The 19,239-nt window shown below is 40.0% G+C and overlaps 1 protein-coding gene across 2 annotated transcripts in view; it reads left to right on the top strand.

Moving 5' to 3' along the window:
* The window catches only part of kntc1.L (kinetochore associated 1 L homeolog), a 97,137-nt gene that overhangs the window by 17,125 nt on the left and 60,773 nt on the right, over positions 1-19,239 (top strand). For both annotated transcript variants that reach the window (XM_041567596.1, XM_018263080.2), the window contains exons 12-21: positions 717-771; positions 977-1,075; positions 3,071-3,114; positions 3,201-3,266; positions 3,348-3,423; positions 4,349-4,474; positions 4,551-4,640; positions 12,561-12,626; positions 13,024-13,085; positions 13,208-13,319. In XM_041567596.1, the coding sequence (XP_041423530.1) occupies positions 717-771; positions 977-1,075; positions 3,071-3,114; positions 3,201-3,266; positions 3,348-3,423; positions 4,349-4,474; positions 4,551-4,640; positions 12,561-12,626; positions 13,024-13,085; positions 13,208-13,319 (796 nt within the window). The remainder of the gene's footprint in view (positions 1-716; positions 772-976; positions 1,076-3,070; positions 3,115-3,200; positions 3,267-3,347; positions 3,424-4,348; positions 4,475-4,550; positions 4,641-12,560; positions 12,627-13,023; positions 13,086-13,207; positions 13,320-19,239) is intronic.

The following is a 19,239-nucleotide window of genomic DNA, read 5'->3' as shown; positions in this document are numbered from 1 at the left end:
GCAGGGTCAGAGTGATTTCTATGATAGTTTATAAAGGAAATTTGCAAGTGTTTTGTGTCTGCTTATGAGTAAGAAATGGTACTGGCAACTGGATCTACTTTTACCAACGCACTGGATCAGAGCTCTGGTAAAAGCAGGCAAGGAGCTGTTATCAGTATAGACAGCAGAATCCTTCAGGAGATGTGTCTGGAAGAGCTGTTATCCTGTTACCTGTCCATTGATATGTTCATATATGTTCATAGGCTGACCAGATCTGTCTATGTTTTCATGATATCAGCAGCTAGTTGGGAAGGGGTTGGCTTGACATCTCTCCAACTTGCAGTGCAGTAGTTAAAAGAGACAAAAGCTTAGAAGAGCACAAATCCTCGGGAATTGCGAAAGTATTTCTCACCACTTCACATTTTATCATTTAAATATTAAAAAAAACTTGATTTTCTGAAAAAAAAATATGAATTCCGTGTCCCATGATAGTATGCCTAAGTTAGTACTGTCTGTGTACAACTGTGTGTCTTCATGAAAGCTAAGTCTTGCTTGTAAATAAGACACATGTCATTGTTGGAGCAGTCTTCATAAAACCCATAACATGGGAGACTCAATGCACAAAGCCACAATATAATTTAATATAGATGACCTGACCCAAATATGCATTGTTTATTTTATGCTGACTTGAAATAGCTTACAACTTGATGTATAACAAGTAAATTATCTATTTGCAGGCAAAGACATGCAAACCTTAAACTCGTTGCATTAACTGTTCCAAATACCAAGCAGGTAGGTTTTGCAATTCTGATAAGTAATCAGTTTTCAAGTCATCTGGCTAGCAAGGCTTTAGTACTTCAGTTGTTCTTAATATACAGTTGGATGAAATTTTACTGTGTAATTATTTAAAAATAGAATTACATAAAATATTATGGCTGTTTTCAAGAATTATTTTTACTAGTACAATTAATTTTTGTTACCGTCCTTTAATCCTCAGATGAGAAATTTAACAGTTTACTCTTTGCCTGCCATGAACCTTTTGTATTCCATTGAAGTTTCTGATTTATCCACACTTGTGCAAACTGGAATTAATATGGTATGTATTTAATTTTTACTGTACATAGTGCAGTTATTAGATTTTTATGAAATGCTTAGTTGATTTAATTTGTATATATACCAACATAGCACCGTAATTCAACATTTAATTTCTGGGAGCTGCAGGACATTTTTTATTACTAGATTCCACACCTCTCACTCTGAATCTTGATAAATAATCAGAATGATCCGGTGAAGAGTCAGCCATTTTTGTTTATAATATAGCGTTGAGAACTGGTTTACCCCAGTCAGGACACCTTATTACTTTGTTTCTGTAGCCACTGTGTCTTTTAACCTTAAAAGCTTTCTATTACCCAGTAAGACTAGCTTAAGTACTAACTGAACTGTATAATTAAAATTTTATTTGTGTTGATTTTATTGCATTTTAAGCAATTTTATGGTGTTTTGTTCCACTTTGCTGTTGGTTATTTATTTTGCCTCTTAAACATTCATTGACCAAAGAAACTAGTAAAACTAGTTCCTGAACTTAGACCAGTGAGACTGGGATCTTTTATAATCACTTTTTTAAATCGCTTTTGCTCTTTTTTATTGTATTACTTCTTTTTTGCATAATGGGCATAAAACTATTTGGTAGACCCATAGCATTCATATTTATGATGCTTTACCCTTGTACCTCAGAATATACTTTAGATAAGATGCTTTAAATTGAAAACTCTGAGCCAGTGTTCTAAAATTTCTAAAAATGTGTTAATTTTAGCAAAGTCTCTCGTCTTGCCAGCAATATATCAATACTTAAAATGACAGTACCTTTGTAGATGCAAAGCAAAAGGGTTGTTTTATGTGATACTTGTTTTGCTTTTGTAGTCGAGGATGAGTAGAGTATAACAGTGCTTTATTAGCAGGATCATGCAGCCAATACACAACAGTAACTGCCAACTCTATCACTCTTAAGCAGTATAGAAAGTACTATGTATACACAGTATAACTCATGTGCACAGTGACACCTGCAGGCCATTTGTATAAACACCACAATACTGGCATGCTATATATTTCTTTATATTAATTAAATGTTTTGTAAATGCAGTGCCTACATCTTTTTCAGTGCTGCGCAGTAAATGGGAAGTATATTTGTACCTTGAACATACATATTACTTTTCAAAATACGACTGATAACCAGTAGTAGAGATAAACAGGGCCCTGCTCAAAAGAGTTTATAGTCTAGGATGGGCAAGATCAGCAATTAGCATAGTGAGAAATGTGGCATTGAACATTATATTTAGTAGCAAATAAATACCTTGGCTAGATGAAGGTTAGCCTCTATAAATGTGTTGTGGAATTTAAAGTTATATACAGTATCTTGTTATAGAAGTGGAACTGCAAATAATGTTTAGGCAGATTTAGAAAGCTTAGGTATATGTTAGTATATGTTATTCTAGTTAAAAAAATAATGTGAAAGCACAAAAAGCTGTTGTTACCACTTGAATGTTTATAGCTAATTTAATGTGTTTTGGAACAAAATGTTAAGTATGATAATTACATAAAGGTGCCTCAATGATGGGTACTTTACTATATATATATATATATATATATATATATATATATATATATATATATATATATATATATATATATAAAGCAAATATGGGCCGCACTCCATGATGATAGATGATACCTGGGTGCTCATGCATGCCCCCCTCCGTACGCCCGGAATCCCCCAAAGTCAGTGGCGCGCGAGCTGCCGGGGGGCCCTAAGGGAGTGCAAGCCCTGGCCCAATCACACCCCCTGCTCCCCCGGTAGTCACGCCACTGACGCAAGGGCTTGGCCCTGCTTGCACCTGCCTTCGAGTGCCTGTGATTCCTGTTCTATCTATTGGTTTCCTCTCACAATCCAAACACATACAAGCAAGTTTATTGTCAGCAATGTAATGTAAAGCTGTGTGTAGATAATTCATATATATATATATAATATATAAATAAAAAACATTTTAATAATTAAAAAATGATTCAGCTGCATTTATGTTTCTTCATTAACTAGGATACCATATATCTTCTAGAAGGAATTTATGACAGCCATGAAAGGTATATTTCCTGCTACTTATGTGTGAGACTGCATTTCTGATGCTTTTGATTTTTTAATATATATGCATTTTTAATTCTATTTTTAGGACTCCTGACTGCACAGTGTCTGTACTTGCCTTAAGATGCTTAACAGAAGCCTTGCCAGAAAACAGGTGCTATATCGCAAAATTATTTTTTGTGTCATTTTTTAAAAGCAACATTTTTAAAACGTTTCGTTTGGTTGCTTTACACAGGTTAAGTCGTTTACTTCACAAACATAGGTTTGAAGAAGCTGAGAATTTTGCTATTCAGTTTGGATTGGATGTTGAAGTAAGGAAAAATTTTAATTGATATCTATATTAGTGTTGTGCACCTTTCGATTTAACGTGCTGCTGCAGCTTTATAAACAATGAAATACTGCATTCCTTTGTAAAAATGTTGTTTATCCTGTTGTTACATGCACATGGAGATATATGTGTAAATGTGTTGTTAAATGTTGTTTATCCTGTTGTTACATGCACATGGAGATATATGTGTATAGCAGTAGCTGCTATACATGTTAATGGAAATTGTCTTGTTCCCAAAGTTTAGAGCCCCAGTGATCTTACTGTGGACCCATTCACTAATCAGTAGTAGTTTATCTAAATAGTAAAAAAATAATGAATTCATGTGCTAATAAGACAGTAGTAGAATTTACCTTAGGTGGTTTTCATTCGGTGGAGTTTGTCCTAAGCTAAACCACACCACACCCACCTACCTGTTACGATCATTGCTTTATATGTAAGTTTTTATGTAAAGTAAGTTTTTGAATATGTAACATTTTTGCACCATTTACATAAATTGCGTGAGTTTAGGGGGCCCAGCGATCTTGCTTTCTCTGGGGCCCAGTAATTAGATACTCCAGTGCTAAAAAATTCATGTAGGAGACAATCATATATTGATCAAATAGATCCCATATAAACAACTGGATAAGGGTTTTTGTTACTTTTTCTTATCTTCTTAAAAATATTTAAATATTAAACCCAGTGTTTTGCAACCAATATGGATTTATGCAGTTCATTTACCATCAAGTGCAAGGTACTGTTTCATCATTACAGAGAAAAGGGGAGTAGCTAAAAAAATGAGAATTATATGCTTAAAATGTACTGGGAAATGGCCTTACAGATACTGGGTTTCTGAATAAGAAATCTCAAACCTGGGGGAGATTTAAAAAAAAAAAAAAAAAAATAATGTGGTTTTCCCTTATTTTTGTCAGCTCGTTTATAAGGTAAAGCTAAATATTGTATTAGAGAAATTGGCTTCAGCGTCAATTGGAAGCTACGGACAAATCCTTTGGCAGGAAATGGTTGATGAAGCAAAAGCGAACCTCCAAAAAATAAAGGTATGGTCAGTATATATAAAGTGGGGAGAATATATTTTGACACATGCCATAATTTATACTTTCTTTCTGTGCACAGGATGATAATTTTGTTGTTGAGTATTGCATCAATGCCCCTTGGCCAACATATGAGACTACTCTGGATATGCTAAATTATGCAAAGGCAAGAGTAAGTACAGTTTCTTTATTCAGTTGTGTGCATTTATACATGACATATTACTAATTACTGATTACTGTGTAACATGTAGTTGTGATTTCTGACATCTGTTTTTTCAATCACAGTGAGCTATTTCTTTTTTGCTACAGATACAGTATTATGTGCTATCCCTCCAAATTAAAAACAGCAGATAATGGAATAATTTTAAAGGGAGCCATCCATGGGCCAACTCACAGTTGAATCCTAACGATAAATCCAAAGGCCAAATAGATAAATAGATGGGGTATAACTGGCAATACATATGACTGGCCACATTGTATGTTTCAGAAATGCAAATAGTGAACAGATGTGGCTTATCTATGTTGTCAGGTGCAAGTTAATTGACTTTTTTAGATTGGACAGATCATATGATGGTTTGCATAAACAACCCTCATGCTTACATACTGTACATGCCTAGATTATCTGACAGTATATTCAAATCGGCTAATCTTAAAGGAGAAGGAAAGTCGTTGTGCACTTGGGGGTGCCAAATGTAATCAACTTACCTAAAACCCCGGGCCGGTGCTCCTATGGGCAGAAAACTGCACTGGCCCAGGGTTATACAAGTGAGCACCACGGATTAATACTCTTCTGCCTTCTTACACGCATGCGTAATAGCACGAAAATCTGAACTTTAAAAAGTCTGCTATTTCTCCAAGTCTGCTTGGGAGACACAGGGACAGTGGGGTATAGCTAGTACCACTAGGAGGCAGGACAGAACCAAGGAAAAAACTTACTCCGCCTCCACTGGCTATACCCCCAGCAGGCGGAGCTTAGCTCAGTTTGCGTTGTGTCCTCAGGAGGATAGGACATTTATTTTATTTTATCTTGTTTTTGGAGTGTGATCAGCTGAAACTGACACCAGGCGATAGCCAGGTCCCCTACACTGATTAGGGGTACCCAATTGGCATCTCCCAGCGGGGGAACTGTTTCTGGGATCTTCTAGTGTTCTTCTGCACAGACTATCCAGCTCACTAAACACCCTTTCCCTTATAGGGGCGCAAGAGCTGGCCAGAAAACAGAAAGGAATGATCCACGGGGTGAGTATTGCCCAGTTTCCTCCCCAGAGATCCCCAGACATTCCTCACACATGCACCTGGGTTCTCACTACCCTCAGGAAACTGCCACTCGAGTGCTCTTACTGCACATAGAAGCAGAGGCACACCAGAGCAGTCCTTACACGCACACAAGCAGACCTCTCAGAGAGCTGATCTCTTTGCGGCTCCCTATGGCAAGGGCCGGTCCCCTCAGGCAGTGACTCAATGCAGGCGCAAGTCTTTGGTCCCTCTCCAGCCGCACACAAACCTTTCGGTTCAGTTGGAGGGGACCGGGGTGGCGTGCCATTTTAAAACTGTCCTTCTAGCGCGGGCCGGCGCTCTTGTGTGATCTCGCCGCATATGATCACGGCCGCCAATTTGAAAGTGCCCGAGACGGACTGAGTTACAGCAAGGCTTACACAGAGCACAGCGCAGCATTCCTGAGGGGCAAGAGAACACAGCACAGGGAGGTATCGCTTGTACTACTATTAGCAGGACTCTCCCTAGGAACCACTGCCCCTCTTTTCACTTGGCAGCTCCTATTAGACAGGAATATTTGATTGCAAGCAGCGCCAAAACTGTTAACCTTTTCAGTTTGAGGGACTGTTTATAGCAGATTCTTAAGGGGTCTCTCTCTCCTTCTGTCACCATGTCTGAGGGGCAAAGAGATAACCTTTTTTCCAGGGTAGCACCTCCAGCTCAAATTAGATTACTGGCTTGTGCCACTTGCCGCAAACGTTTGCCCTCTGGGCACAAAGAACCATTGTGTGCTAAATATAAGCCACCTGGGAAAAGTTCTGACCCTCCAGAACCTACTCCCCCCCCCCAGATGAGTCAAGCTATACAAGGGGAATCTACTATTGTCAGAGACTCCTCCCCACCCAGAGCTTCACCAACTAGAAAGCCCTCCACCCCTGAGTGGGCGTCACAACTGGCCACAGGGATTCCAATACTGGCTCAGTCCTTAAACAAGCTCCTTTTAAGACTTGACAATCCCAAGGGAAGACCATCCAAACGCAGGGCTTCCCCATCCGACGAGGACTGTGACTCTCCACCCAGATTTTTCTCCCCGCATCTACTAGATTCGGGGGATGATTGTGACCGCTTGGAAGGCGTGCTCTCTTCCAATTCAGATCCAGATGAGGAAGATTCACCCAGACTATCCTCTGAATCAGTGGACTCTCTAATCTCCTCAGTACTAGAGACTCTCCACCTTCAAGAACCAGAAACCTCATCAGACTCTTCCAAAATAATTTTCAAGCGCCACAGCAAAACTTCATCAGTTTTCCCCTCTCACCCACAGCTGGATCAAATCATCCAACAGGAGTGGGATAAACCAGAGAGACGTTTTCAGGCCAATCGTCGATTCCAAAAGCTCTATCCATTTCCTCCTGAGCTTACAGAAAAATGGTCAGCACCACCCTCAGTGGATGCACCAGTATCTCGACTTTCAAGAAACACGGCTCTCCCAGTTCCTGATGCCTCGTCATTCAAAGATTCAATGGACAAGAAGTTAGAGAGTCTTCTAAGATCTGTTTTTTCAGCTTCAGGCTCTTCACTGCGTCCTGTTTTAGCGTCCGCCTGGGTGAGCAAGGCTATCCAGTCCTGGACGGCTTTGCTTCTTGAGGCAATTGACTCCGGGGCTCCTCGACACAAACTCTCCCAATTGACTTCCCAGATTAAAGAAGCAAACGACTATTTATGTGAGGCGTCTCTAGATGCCGTTCAGATAATCAGCAGATCTTCTGCATTAGCAGTGGCGGCTCGTAGATCCCTTTGGATGAAATTATGGTCTGCAGATTTTTCCTCCAAGAAATCTTGACCTCTATTCCCTTCAAAGGAAAACTCCTATTTGGCCCCGATCTGGACAAAATTATCAGTCAAGCTACATGGGGCAAGAGTACATTACTACCTCAACCAAAGGCACGCTCATCCTTTCGCAGGGGCAAGTTTTTTCGTAGCTCCCAAGCCAAGAGTACGAGATCATCCCCTCCAAGACAATCTTTTGGTTGAGGGCGCTTCAGCAGTAGACCAAAGCAAACCTGGAAGAACAGGAAGCACACCACAAAGACCTGAGACAAGACAACCTCGGCATGACGCTGTCCCTATTCATTTGGACACGACACCAATAGTGGGAAGGTTAGGTTAATTTTCGGGGGCATGGCTCTCACTTGTTCAGGACGCTTGGATCCACGAAGTAGTATCCCAAGGTTACCACCTAGAGTTCTCCTCTCCTCCCCCTCATCGCTTCTTCATGTCCAGAGTTCCATAAGAACCAAGCAAACAAACAGCCTTCCTAAGCATCATTTCCAATCTTCTCCTCTCAGAAGTAATTACTCCCATACCTCACGGAGAACTCTGCAAAGGATACTACTCAAACCTATTTGTAGTACCCAAGAAGGATGGGACCTTCCATCCCATCTTGGACATAAAGGAGTTGAACAAATTCATCCGTCCAAGACGATTCAAGATGGAGTCTCTAAGATCCGTCATAGCAGCCATGTCTCCTGGACAGTTCCTAATTTCCCTCGAAATAAAAGATGCTTACCTGCACGTACCCATTTTCCCTCCTCATCGGAAATACTTGCGCTTTGCCTTTCAAAATCACCATTACCAATTCACGAGCCTCCCTTTCGGCCTAACATCGGCTCCCCGGTCTTCACCAAGATCATGTCAGCAGCCACAGCAGTGATCCACAGTGCGGGAGTCTCCATCACTCCGTATCTGGACGATCTGCTGATCAAGGCTCCTTCTCTTCTGGAAGCTCGCCATTCACTCAAGGTGACCATAGACAAACTCCAGGAATTGGGCTGGGTCTTGAACCTGAAGCTGGGTCTTGAACCTGACGCCCAGCCAATCCATGAATTTTTTTGGGTATGCACTTCAACACTCAGAGAGTTTCTCTGCCTCAAGAGAAGATCCTTCATCTTCAGGAATTGGTCAAGTCTCTCCTACAAAAACCTCTACACACAGCCAGGTTTTGCATGAAAGTGTTGGGTGTAATGGTTTCCACCATAGAGGCGGTACCACTTGACAAATTTCATCTGCGGGATCTCCAATGGAATATTCTAGCAGCCTAGAAAAGGAAATCCCTGCTTCAGGAGATCCGACTATCTCGTAAGACGAGGACATCCCTCCTCTGGTGGCTTCAGACCTCTCACCTCACGTCAGGCAGACTTCTGAGGGCCCATGTGGCACATCCTCACGACAGACCCAAGTCTCTTCGGCTGGGGAGCAGTTCTCGAGGGAAGGTCAGCACAGGGGACATGGAATTCAGAAGAAAGGAAACTACCAATCAACCTGCTCGAAATCCGAGCAATCCGTTTAGGCCTTGCTCATTGGCAACAGGATCTGAAGGGGCAGGCTGTAATGATACAAACAGACAATTCCACAGCGGTGGACTACATCAACCACCAAGGGGGCACCAGAAGCAGAGGTGCACTGAACGAGGTCAGGCTCATTTTTCAATCGGCCGAAGTTCATCGGACTCTACTGTCATTTACATCCCAGGTCTACTAAACTGGGAAGCAGATTTTCTAAGCAGGCAGTCCTTAGACCCAGGAGAGTCATTACAGGACGAAGTGTTTCTCCAGATAACACAGAAGTGGGGGATTCCGGAGGTGGATCTCATGGCAACTAGACACAATCGAAAAGTTCCCATCTTTCTAGCCCGATACAGGGACCCACTAGCCTTAGACGCCGACGCCCTCACAGCAAGATGGCAATTTCGTCTAGCATACGCATTTCCACTTCTTCCCAGAATTCTCAGAAAACTGCAGAGGGAACAGACTACTCTCATACTCATAGCACCAAGGTGGCCTCGACGTTCCTGGTTCACAGACCTTCTCAATATGTCAGTAGCAAAGCCATGGCCTCTACCTCAGGTCCCAGATCTGCTAACACAAGGTCCAATACGACATCCAAATACAAAAAATCTCAGTTTGACGGCGTGGCTCTTGAGACCCAAATTCTGATGCAATAGGGTTTTTCTAAAGCCGTGGCACACACTATGTGCGCCGCTCGTAAACCAGTCTCAGCCAAAGCTTACCACAGAGTCTGGTCTACCTACCACCAGTGGTGCATCCTTCACAAAGCTGACTTCAAAGTCTTCTCAATTCCAAACATCCTGGATTTTTTGCAAGAGGGACTGTTTATAGGTCTGTCACTAGGTTCACTCAAGTCCCAAGTGTCAGCATTATCAGTTCTTTTTCAGAGACGTCTGGCTCTTCTAGCCGATATCAATAAATTTATGCAGGGGGTAGCCCACGTGGCCCCTCTTGTACGAACGCCAGCTCCACTCTGGGATCTCACTTTGGTGTTACACGCCCTACAAAGTCCCCCCTTTGAACCACTAGGCTCAGTATCTCTTCAGTGGCTCACCTGGAAGACAGTTTTTCTCCTGGCAATCGCTTCAGCGAGGCGTGTCTCAGAACTCAATGCCTTATCCTGCAAATCGCCTTACCTTGTCTTCCATCATGACAGGGTGGTTCTCCGCACAGTCCCATCATTTCTACCTAAGGTCGTGTCGGAATTCCATCTAAATCAGGAGATAACCATTCCAACATTCTGTCCTTCACCTTCAAATCCTAAGGAGGCGGCACTGCACACCTTGGATCCTGTCCGAGCTCTAAAATTCTATCTACACAGCGTTCAAGATATTCGGAAGACAGACTCTTTACTGATTTTACCGTCCGGACCTAAACAAGGCACTCTGGCCGCCAAGGCGACCATTTCCCGTTGGATTAAACAGGCAATTCAGCGATCCTACATTGCTAAGGGGCGGAACCCTCCAGTTAGACTTACAGCTCACTCTACCAGGGGGATGAGTACGTCCTGGGCGTTCAGAAACCAGGCTTCGGTAGAACACAGGTGTAAGGCAGCTACATGGACCTCTGTCCATTCCTTCTCAAAATTCTACCACTTTGACACCTTTGCGGCAGCTGACACTCGCTTTGGCCTAAAGGTGCTCCAAGCCGCAGTGGCTACTTAAGCCTCATCTCCCACCCGAGGGTATAGGGGACAGCTTTGGTATGTCCCCACTGTCCCTGTGTCCCCCAAGCAGACTTGGAGAAAAGGAGATTTTGTGTACTCACCGTTAAATCTCTTTCTCTTCAGTCGCTTGGGGGACACAGGGCTTCCCTCCCTGGATTGAGGCTCATTCTCTTTTCCGTCAGACATGTTTACGGATTGGTGTATTTTCATTGTTAATTCAAGTTATTCTATGCATGTTTTGCATTAAAGATTCTTGTAATTTAATTCCTGTTGACTTTGGCACAAACTGAGCTAAGCTCCGCCTGCTGGGGGTATAGCCAGTGGAGGCGGAGTCAATTTTTTCCTTGGTTCTGTCCTGCCTCTTAGTGGTACTAGCTATACCCCGCTGTCCCTGTGTCCCCCAAGCGACTGAAGAAAAAGAGATTTAACGGTGAGTACACAAAATCTCCTTTTCGTTCAACTGCGCTCACGTCTGCCCCGGGAAATTTGAAGAAAGAAGAAGCAGGAAGAGGATCGCTCTGTGGTGCTTGCTGGTATAACCACAGGCCGGTGCAGTTTTCTGCTGATAGAAGCACTGGCCCGATGTTTCAGGTAAGTAAATACAATCACTTGGGGGTGCGTAACATTTGGCACACCCAAGTGCAAGATGACTTTCCTTCTCATTTAATGACCAAATCTGGGCATATATTACCAGCTTTATTATATGAACCAAATCCATCATTTTTGGATTTTTCCAAATTAACTTCTGACCGCTTTCCTTGAAAGGTCTGTTTGCAAAGGATGACAGTTGCCTGTTTGAGATCTTACTTGATAGATGTCTTGATTTAGAGCAATCATGATGACACTAAACTCAGCATATTTTCCAAATTTAGCACTTTTTTATATATATTGATTTTCACATTTATTTTTATTCTTATAATATTTTGTTGTGAATACCTATATATGTAGGGCTATTTCTCTCTTAATTTGCATTTATGGAATGAGTAAGGTTATCCATAGGAGCAAATAAGATCCGTATCAAATTTTCAGATTCTAAAGTCAATTATAATTTATACAGTGAATTAGCTTTTTTGACTTGTGTTCTTGGAAGTTACCAATATAATGCAATGATATGCTAAAAAAATGAAACATTCTAGAACAGGACATTGCAATTTGACCACCAGGTGGCAAAGTTTAGTGGGAGTTTATAAGTAACATTAAATAGGTTACTGTGATGTGGAAGAGTGGGCAGATCCTACTTAAAGGATGCTGTCATGGGAAAACATGTTTTTTTTCAAAACACATCAGTTAATAGTGCTGTTCCAGCAGAATTCTGCACTGAAATCCATTTCTCAAAAGAGCAAGCAGATTTTTAAACCGACATGGGGCTAGAAATATTGTCAGTTTCCCAGCTGCCCCCAGTCATGTGACTTGTGCTCTGATAATCTTCAGTCACTCTTTACTGCTGTACTGCATTGAGTTACATTGAGTTCCATCCTAAAGTGTTGGCTCTTTCTGAAAGCACATGACCAGACAAATGACCTGAGAGGCCTGCCTACACACCAATATTATAAATTAAAAAAGTACACTTGCTGGTTCAAGAATGAAATTTTACATGGTAGAGTGAAGTATTTGCAGCCTAAACAGTGTAATTTAGAAATAAAAACGACACCATAAAAATCATGACAGAATTCCTAAATAAACTCAAATATTCAGATAATTAAGGCTCCCTAAAAAGAATAACCTATGCTATGTTTTTTTTTTAATCTATTAAAAATGGTATGTATGATGGTAAATCATACTTATAAATTATGTTTTACCTTTTGAATCTTGCCTCTGTGTACATATTTTTCAATGTCTAGTTTATTCTGTGCATTTTTGCCAGATTCTGAGGAAGGAGGAGAAGACTCTTCCAGCATCGTCAGATGACCTTCAGGTGTCTATTACTGATGTAAGTATCCTTTTTTAGAGTTTTTACATTTATTTTTAACACTGTATAAAATGATTTAAAACTGCTTTTATCACAGTAATGGAAAGATATATGCTCATATATGGCGTTCTTTGCATCACAGTTTTTTGTGATCTATTATGCTGCAAAATATGTTGCCATTTAATATATACATGTTATTAATAATAATAATGATAGTTATTTAGAATCTGTGGAACCTGTTTTTTTTCCAGGTAAGGAGTCTTTCCATAACTTTTGGTTAGCATTGCATTCCTTAAAGCTAATATAAATATGTAACCCTATTTGGGTTTTTTTCCGCATAATCAATTTGATTCCTGCATTTGAAGAGCTATTTTGCTACTCCAAGTTTTAATAACTGAAATTTTTTTATATTATTCAGGTACTAAGAGCCCAGGCAAGACTTACTACTTTTTATAGTGCCTTTGGAGCAGAGAAATTCAGGTTTGTAGTTATAGATCTGTAACTTTAAAATACAAGTTAATTTGGTATATTTAATCTTAACAAACAAACATTCCCTGTATTTGATTTGTTTTTTTTTTGTTTTTTGCAATTTATTGCTTTAGTGGCATTGCCTGGACAGAGTTTTTAAACAACGAAGATATTTTGAAGGACATCCTTTTTCAATTAGAAGAGATTAATCTACCTTGTGCTCAGTATCTTTGGCTGAGACATCAGGTTGGTCAGTTTGTTTTATCTCTCTAAAATATGGGGTTGTTTACTTTTTTTTTTTTTTTTTGCAATAGATGTAATTTGCAGTGAGATGTACACAAATCCAGTAGTGCTGGATGGAGCCATTGGGAACTTGATATAAGGTTTAAGTTGGGGATGTCCAACCTGTAGCTCTGGATCTGTGTTGCCATTCTGCTTAAGAGACGGGATAACCGGTAGCTCAATCTCACGTGAACCTGCAGCTTCTTTTAAACAGAGGAGAAACTGCACACAGACACCATTCTTATCTTGCTTCAAGAAGACATAACTTTATTAACACTTATACATTAGCAGACAAAGATCATGTTACATGACACTTTATCAGTGTCAGATAACTATGGGATCTGTATGAAAACACACACATTAATACATATCTTAAAACCCCCACTTGCTCTCATATTACAGAAAAAAATATTTAGCAGAAATGTATAGTACGCTGGTTTATACTCCAAATATGTAATGTACAAATTCTCCAAGTTTAAACTTTGTTACTGGCTTAGTCATAACATCTGCTGCCATTTTATTTGTGGAACAATACTCAAGAATTATCTTTCCCTCACTTAGTACAGATCTAAGAAAATGGTATTTGATATCAACATGTTTGCACCTTTGATGGCAAACCGGTTCTTTGCGAGAGCTATTGCACCTTGATTATCTTCAAAAATTCATACTGTCTCATATTGACATTCACTGTCCATTTCTTTCAGTAACTGCACAAGGTATAAACTCTCATGTGTGGTAGCAGCCAGTGCTATATATTCAGCCTCACTGCAAGACTGTGGGTTGTTTCTTTGACTTCCAAGAAATCAGTGCACCATTTGTGGATAGACCAAAACAAGATCCTGTTGTGCTTCTTCTGTTATTTAGATCTGAGGCTCAACTAGCATCACTATATGCCTCAAGTTTTAAATTCTCCTTACATTTCCTGTTACATTTAGCAAATGGTTTAACTTTATATGTTTCAGATCTATCTGTATTGCTTTTTATTGCATAGATCCATCTACCCTACATTGCATTTTTACCTTCTGGTAGAGTGGTCAGTGTGAATGTATCATTCTCTTTTAGTGAATCTATTTCATCATGTGCTCTGTAATAGTAATCAATGTTTGTCAGTATCTCCTCATTAAAATCTGACTTTTGTACAGTCATCTAAGTACTAAGGGGCTGCCCTTTTGGGGTATCTTGTACAATGGCTGTCATGTATTTGGCCATTATCATTGCCCTCTGCACTCTCAACTTCAGATACTGGGACCTCCCCTGGATTTGGGTTTAATACAGGGCGTACTTACCTTTCCTTATAAATGTTATCTTCAGCATCTAACACATCAGTTTGAATTTGTGTCTCATTTACACTCTTTGTAATTAACTTTACTAGCCTGTGTTTAAATACCTTTCCAGTACTTGGGTAATACACCAGGTATGAAGGACTATTTTTGTCATATCTTACAAAAATTCCCTTTTTACTCTTTGGGTCTAGTTTCTTTCTGTCATACTGGTATGCAAAGCATTCTGACCCAAACATTTTCATCTTTGATAGATTAGGCTTTCTGCTAGTTATCATGTAGTATGGTGTTTGCCTTAAATGATTGTTAAAACACCTGTTGCAGTCATTACTGCTCTTTTGGCAATTTAATCTCAAGTAACATACACCTTGCCATTTTAAATAATGTTCTACAAATTTCTCGCAGAAGTCCCATTTTGAAGGGTTGAGTAAGATGCTGAAGTCTCATGTCTTATGCTCTTCTTACTGAGCAGTTACTTAAAGTTCTTTGCCATAAATTCTGTGCCATTATCAGACCATATACATCTGATAGTCCCATAGGGGGCAGTATAAGCAATGAACTTTTCTGTGGCTAATACTGTACTGCTCTTATTTTTCAGAAAGTACACAAATACTGCACCAGAGTAATCATTAGTAAATGCTATGGCATATCTAAAACCGTCTTTTGCTATTGGCTCTATGGGGCCTGCTAAATCAGTGTGTACTAGTTCAAGTGATTGTTTGGCATGGGTGTCAGACTCTCTGTTTCTGTTCTGAACAAATTTTCCCTGGGTACAAATTTCACAATTTAGGTTAGACTTATCAACCTTCCCCTTAATCCTTATTCCATCAACCACACTTTGTAGTTTTAAAAGATCATAATAATTACAATCACCAAGGATTTCATGCCAGGTTTGAATATCATAACAACCATGACCATAACAACCATGACAACTGTCACCAGTTTTCTGTCTCTTTAAATAATTTGTGTAAGTTCTATGGTCAACAAACACCATTCACCAAGGTGATATTTAAGTATATTTAATGTGTAAAAATGCGTTACAGAAAATGCATACAAATTATCAATACTTTATTGACAGCCTACCAAAATAATACAAAAATGTCTGTATTGTGTGAGAGTCAGTGTGTGTGTGTGTGTGTCCTGTGTGAAAGAGAATCAAACTGTTCTTCACGGATATATTCAAACAACTGTTGGATACACCTCCCCCAGCCTATCCATAAGACATTCGATATGTTTCCTGCAGTAAAGTCACATGAGTGCACAAATGAAACCTATTCAAACTTATTTAATACTGGAATATAACCATTTTTGTCAATACCCAATATGAAACACCAGTCTCATAAAAAGTGTTCAGATAATAAAATTGATTATATTTCTTGATGGTGAATTTGGTACCGTTCTTATGGATCAGTTCACTTCCATCTTGACAAAATTTAACAGATGCGCCGTTGCTTGTTGCTGCTTCAACATAGAAAATGTCCTGTGGATATGTAGGAATATACAGTGCATAGTAATGTTGTCCTTACTCTGTTCCCCTTGCTGTCAGTCAGGCACACTTCTGCGTCACTTCGTCTCAGCGCTACACCAGAAGTCTTTTTATCATCTGCCAACTCATGTGGTGGTTCTCCGGCTTGAATGTCTCTTCAAATCTTTTAAACTTTTTAATGTTTGTAATCATATGTGTATCCACCATTAGTCCCTTTGGTGTTAAACTGTTGACTGCCTCTCACTTATTTTGAAGGCAAGTGCTTGCTCTGTGTCATTAACTGCTTGCTTTACATTGTCCCGCCCCTTGCGTCTGCAAAATGCCTCTTTATGTGTCAGGCTCTTCTTCTCCTTCTTTTATTTAGTTTGCTTGGGCATGCGTTAGCTTTGTGGCCCTTTGGTCGCAGTTGTAGCAGACAGGGTTATTGTTGCCTCTCTCCCTTACTGTTGTAACAGGGTTGCTAACCTGCATTACATTATAAGTGCTTGGGCTGACAAAGTATTTCTCAGTGTCCTCAGAACTTCTTAACTGCTTTTTAAACTCCGTGAAAGTCAGTTTTCCATCACCTTGGTCACTTTAAGGAAGACTTACCTGGCGTCCCAAGATGGCGGCGTCTCCCATGACATCACGCCAGCATCAGATGCGTTGCCGGCATCGGATTGGACGCCAGGGCCGAAGCGTCAGTTTGGACACCAGCGTTGAAATGCCTGCATGAGCACGCCAGTGTCATGGCGTCACTGCGTCCATTTTTGGCGCCAAAGGAGGCCTATAAAAGACGCTGGAGCACTGTTTACTTTGCCCTACAGTAGGTTCCATATATCGAGTTCCTGGGTGCGCTATATTCTTTTACTATTGATCCTGATCTTGCCTGTTTAACCGTGTATTGAACCTTTGCCGTCTGTACCGACCTTATTGCCTTTCTCTTAACCCCTTGGATACGTCGATCTGGTTGGACTGTGCTTCCTCTTTGGTCCGCTACCTCTGGCTGAGCCTTCGGGCCCCTTACAGTCATCCGTTTGGTCACAGTTGTAGCAGACAAGACCAATGTTGCCTCTCTCCCTTACTGTTGTAACGGGTGCTGACCTGCATCACATTTAGTGTTTGGGCTTACACGGTAATTCTCAGTGTCCTCAAAACTTTGTAACTGCATTTGAATAAAATCCGCTCAGGTTTTTTACGCTCATTTATTATTACATTTTTCCATGAATTTGCTTTGTGGAAAAAACAAAAAAAAATCTGATTTTCACAATTTTTTCCCATCCGATTTTCACCCGAAAACTTCGGGGTATTGCACGAAACCCAGCGCACATCAAAAAATCACTGGGACTACTCCCATTGACTTATACAGGACATCGACAGGTCTGAGATGCTGGATTTTCAGATTCTGACTTTTCCATCCTCGAGGTTTAATAAATTCCGAAAAATGTATTTTTTTTATTTATTTTTTTTTAAGTCTGATTTTATTTCTCAGTGCTGTAATGGCTGTTTCTGCACGTATTATAGTCTGTGACACTTTCATTTGCATTCTGAAGAGATGTTAACGCTGTGTATAAGATAATTATTTGTGGCTTACCTTTGCCAGCATAGTGCTTTCTCAGGATTTGCAGTGGTTTCCTTCCATCATCAGCTGCTTCTCTCATAATCAGAGACAGACTTTTATCATCCAAAAATAGAATTATCTCTGCATAAGCCTCCTCTTTCTAACTTCTGTCCTCATCCAAGTCTGTGACCTCTGTGGGTTCATGCAGGATGGTTTCTTTAAGATTCATTAGGCACATGTGGCCTAGAAACTTTGCCTCTCATAGTTCATAGTTATTTTCATCTCCATCAAATATCAGTCTGCTCCATCGGTTTCCTCCCTCTCTCCTGGGCACATAACCTGTTGCCATTCTGCTTAAGAGATGCGATAACTGTAGCTCAGGCGTGCCCATACTTTACTAATGCGAGATCTACATTTAGTGATGTTGTCCCATTATGATCTACATCTATAAAAGCATTGTTAGCATTCTGTTCCATGGAAAATATTACTTAAATATAATATTGATTTGAGAGAATTTATTTCCCTATATTTAACAAACAACTATTTCTATGTAACCGTAACATAATAAATATCTGATTTGTTTGTTGACATGAGATCTACTGATCACCAGTTAAAGGTCAACTGGTAGATTCCGATCTACCTTTTGGGCACCCCTGCCATAGCTTAATCTCACGTGTGCCTGCAGCTTTCTTTTAGATAGAGGAGAAACTGCAGACAGACACCATGCTTCTCTTGCTTCAAGAAGACATAACTTTATTAAAGGAAAACTATACCCCCCAAACAAGGTAGGTCTCTATTAAAAGATACTGAGTAAAACAGCTCACGTGTAAAACCCTGCTTCATGTAAATGAACCATTATCATAATAATATCATTTTTTAGTAGTATGTGCCATTGGGTAATCATAAATAGAAAATTGCCATTTTAAAAAATAAGGGCCGCCCCCTGAGATCGTAAGATTCACTGTGCACACATACAAACCACATGTAAGGTCACATGAGCCAATTAACAGACAGAGTTCTGCCTTTTGCTTCCACACTTCTTCCTGTTACAGTTAGTGTTGTAGTATTTCTGGTCAGGTGATCTCTGAGGCAGCACAGATAGAGTCACGAAATGGTGGTTCAAGGCAAGAGATGTAAAAGGGCAATATTTATGTAAATGTATATTCCAGTTTGGTAAGATTCTTTAATATGTCATTCAATTTGATATAAACTATCTGTTGCTTAAGTATTCATTTTGGGAGTATAGTTTTCCTTTAACACTTCTGGATCAGCAGACAAAGATCATGTCACATGACACTATCAGTATCAGATTACTATGGGATCTGTATGAGGGCACACCCATTAACACATATCTTAACAATCTGTTTGATCTACAACTCCCAGAATCACACCTAAATTCTCTCTGGGATACTATGTAAGATGTATTTCATCAGTTGCTGAAGGACAGCAGGTTACATATTACCTTAATTAAAACTAAGTAAACAGTAACAATGTCCTTATTTAAAGAGGTTCTTTGCCCCAAAAAACAGTTTTCTTTTTTATTTATTTTTTTTTTTTTCAAAAAAAACAACACCAAAG

Source organism: Xenopus laevis, chromosome 1L (genome assembly GCF_017654675.1).
Source record: "Xenopus laevis strain J_2021 chromosome 1L, Xenopus_laevis_v10.1, whole genome shotgun sequence".
NCBI classification, from domain to species: Eukaryota; Metazoa; Chordata; class Amphibia; order Anura; family Pipidae; genus Xenopus; species Xenopus laevis.
Note: the sequence above shows the minus strand (reverse complement) of the source record. Positions and strands in the feature narration are given on the sequence as shown.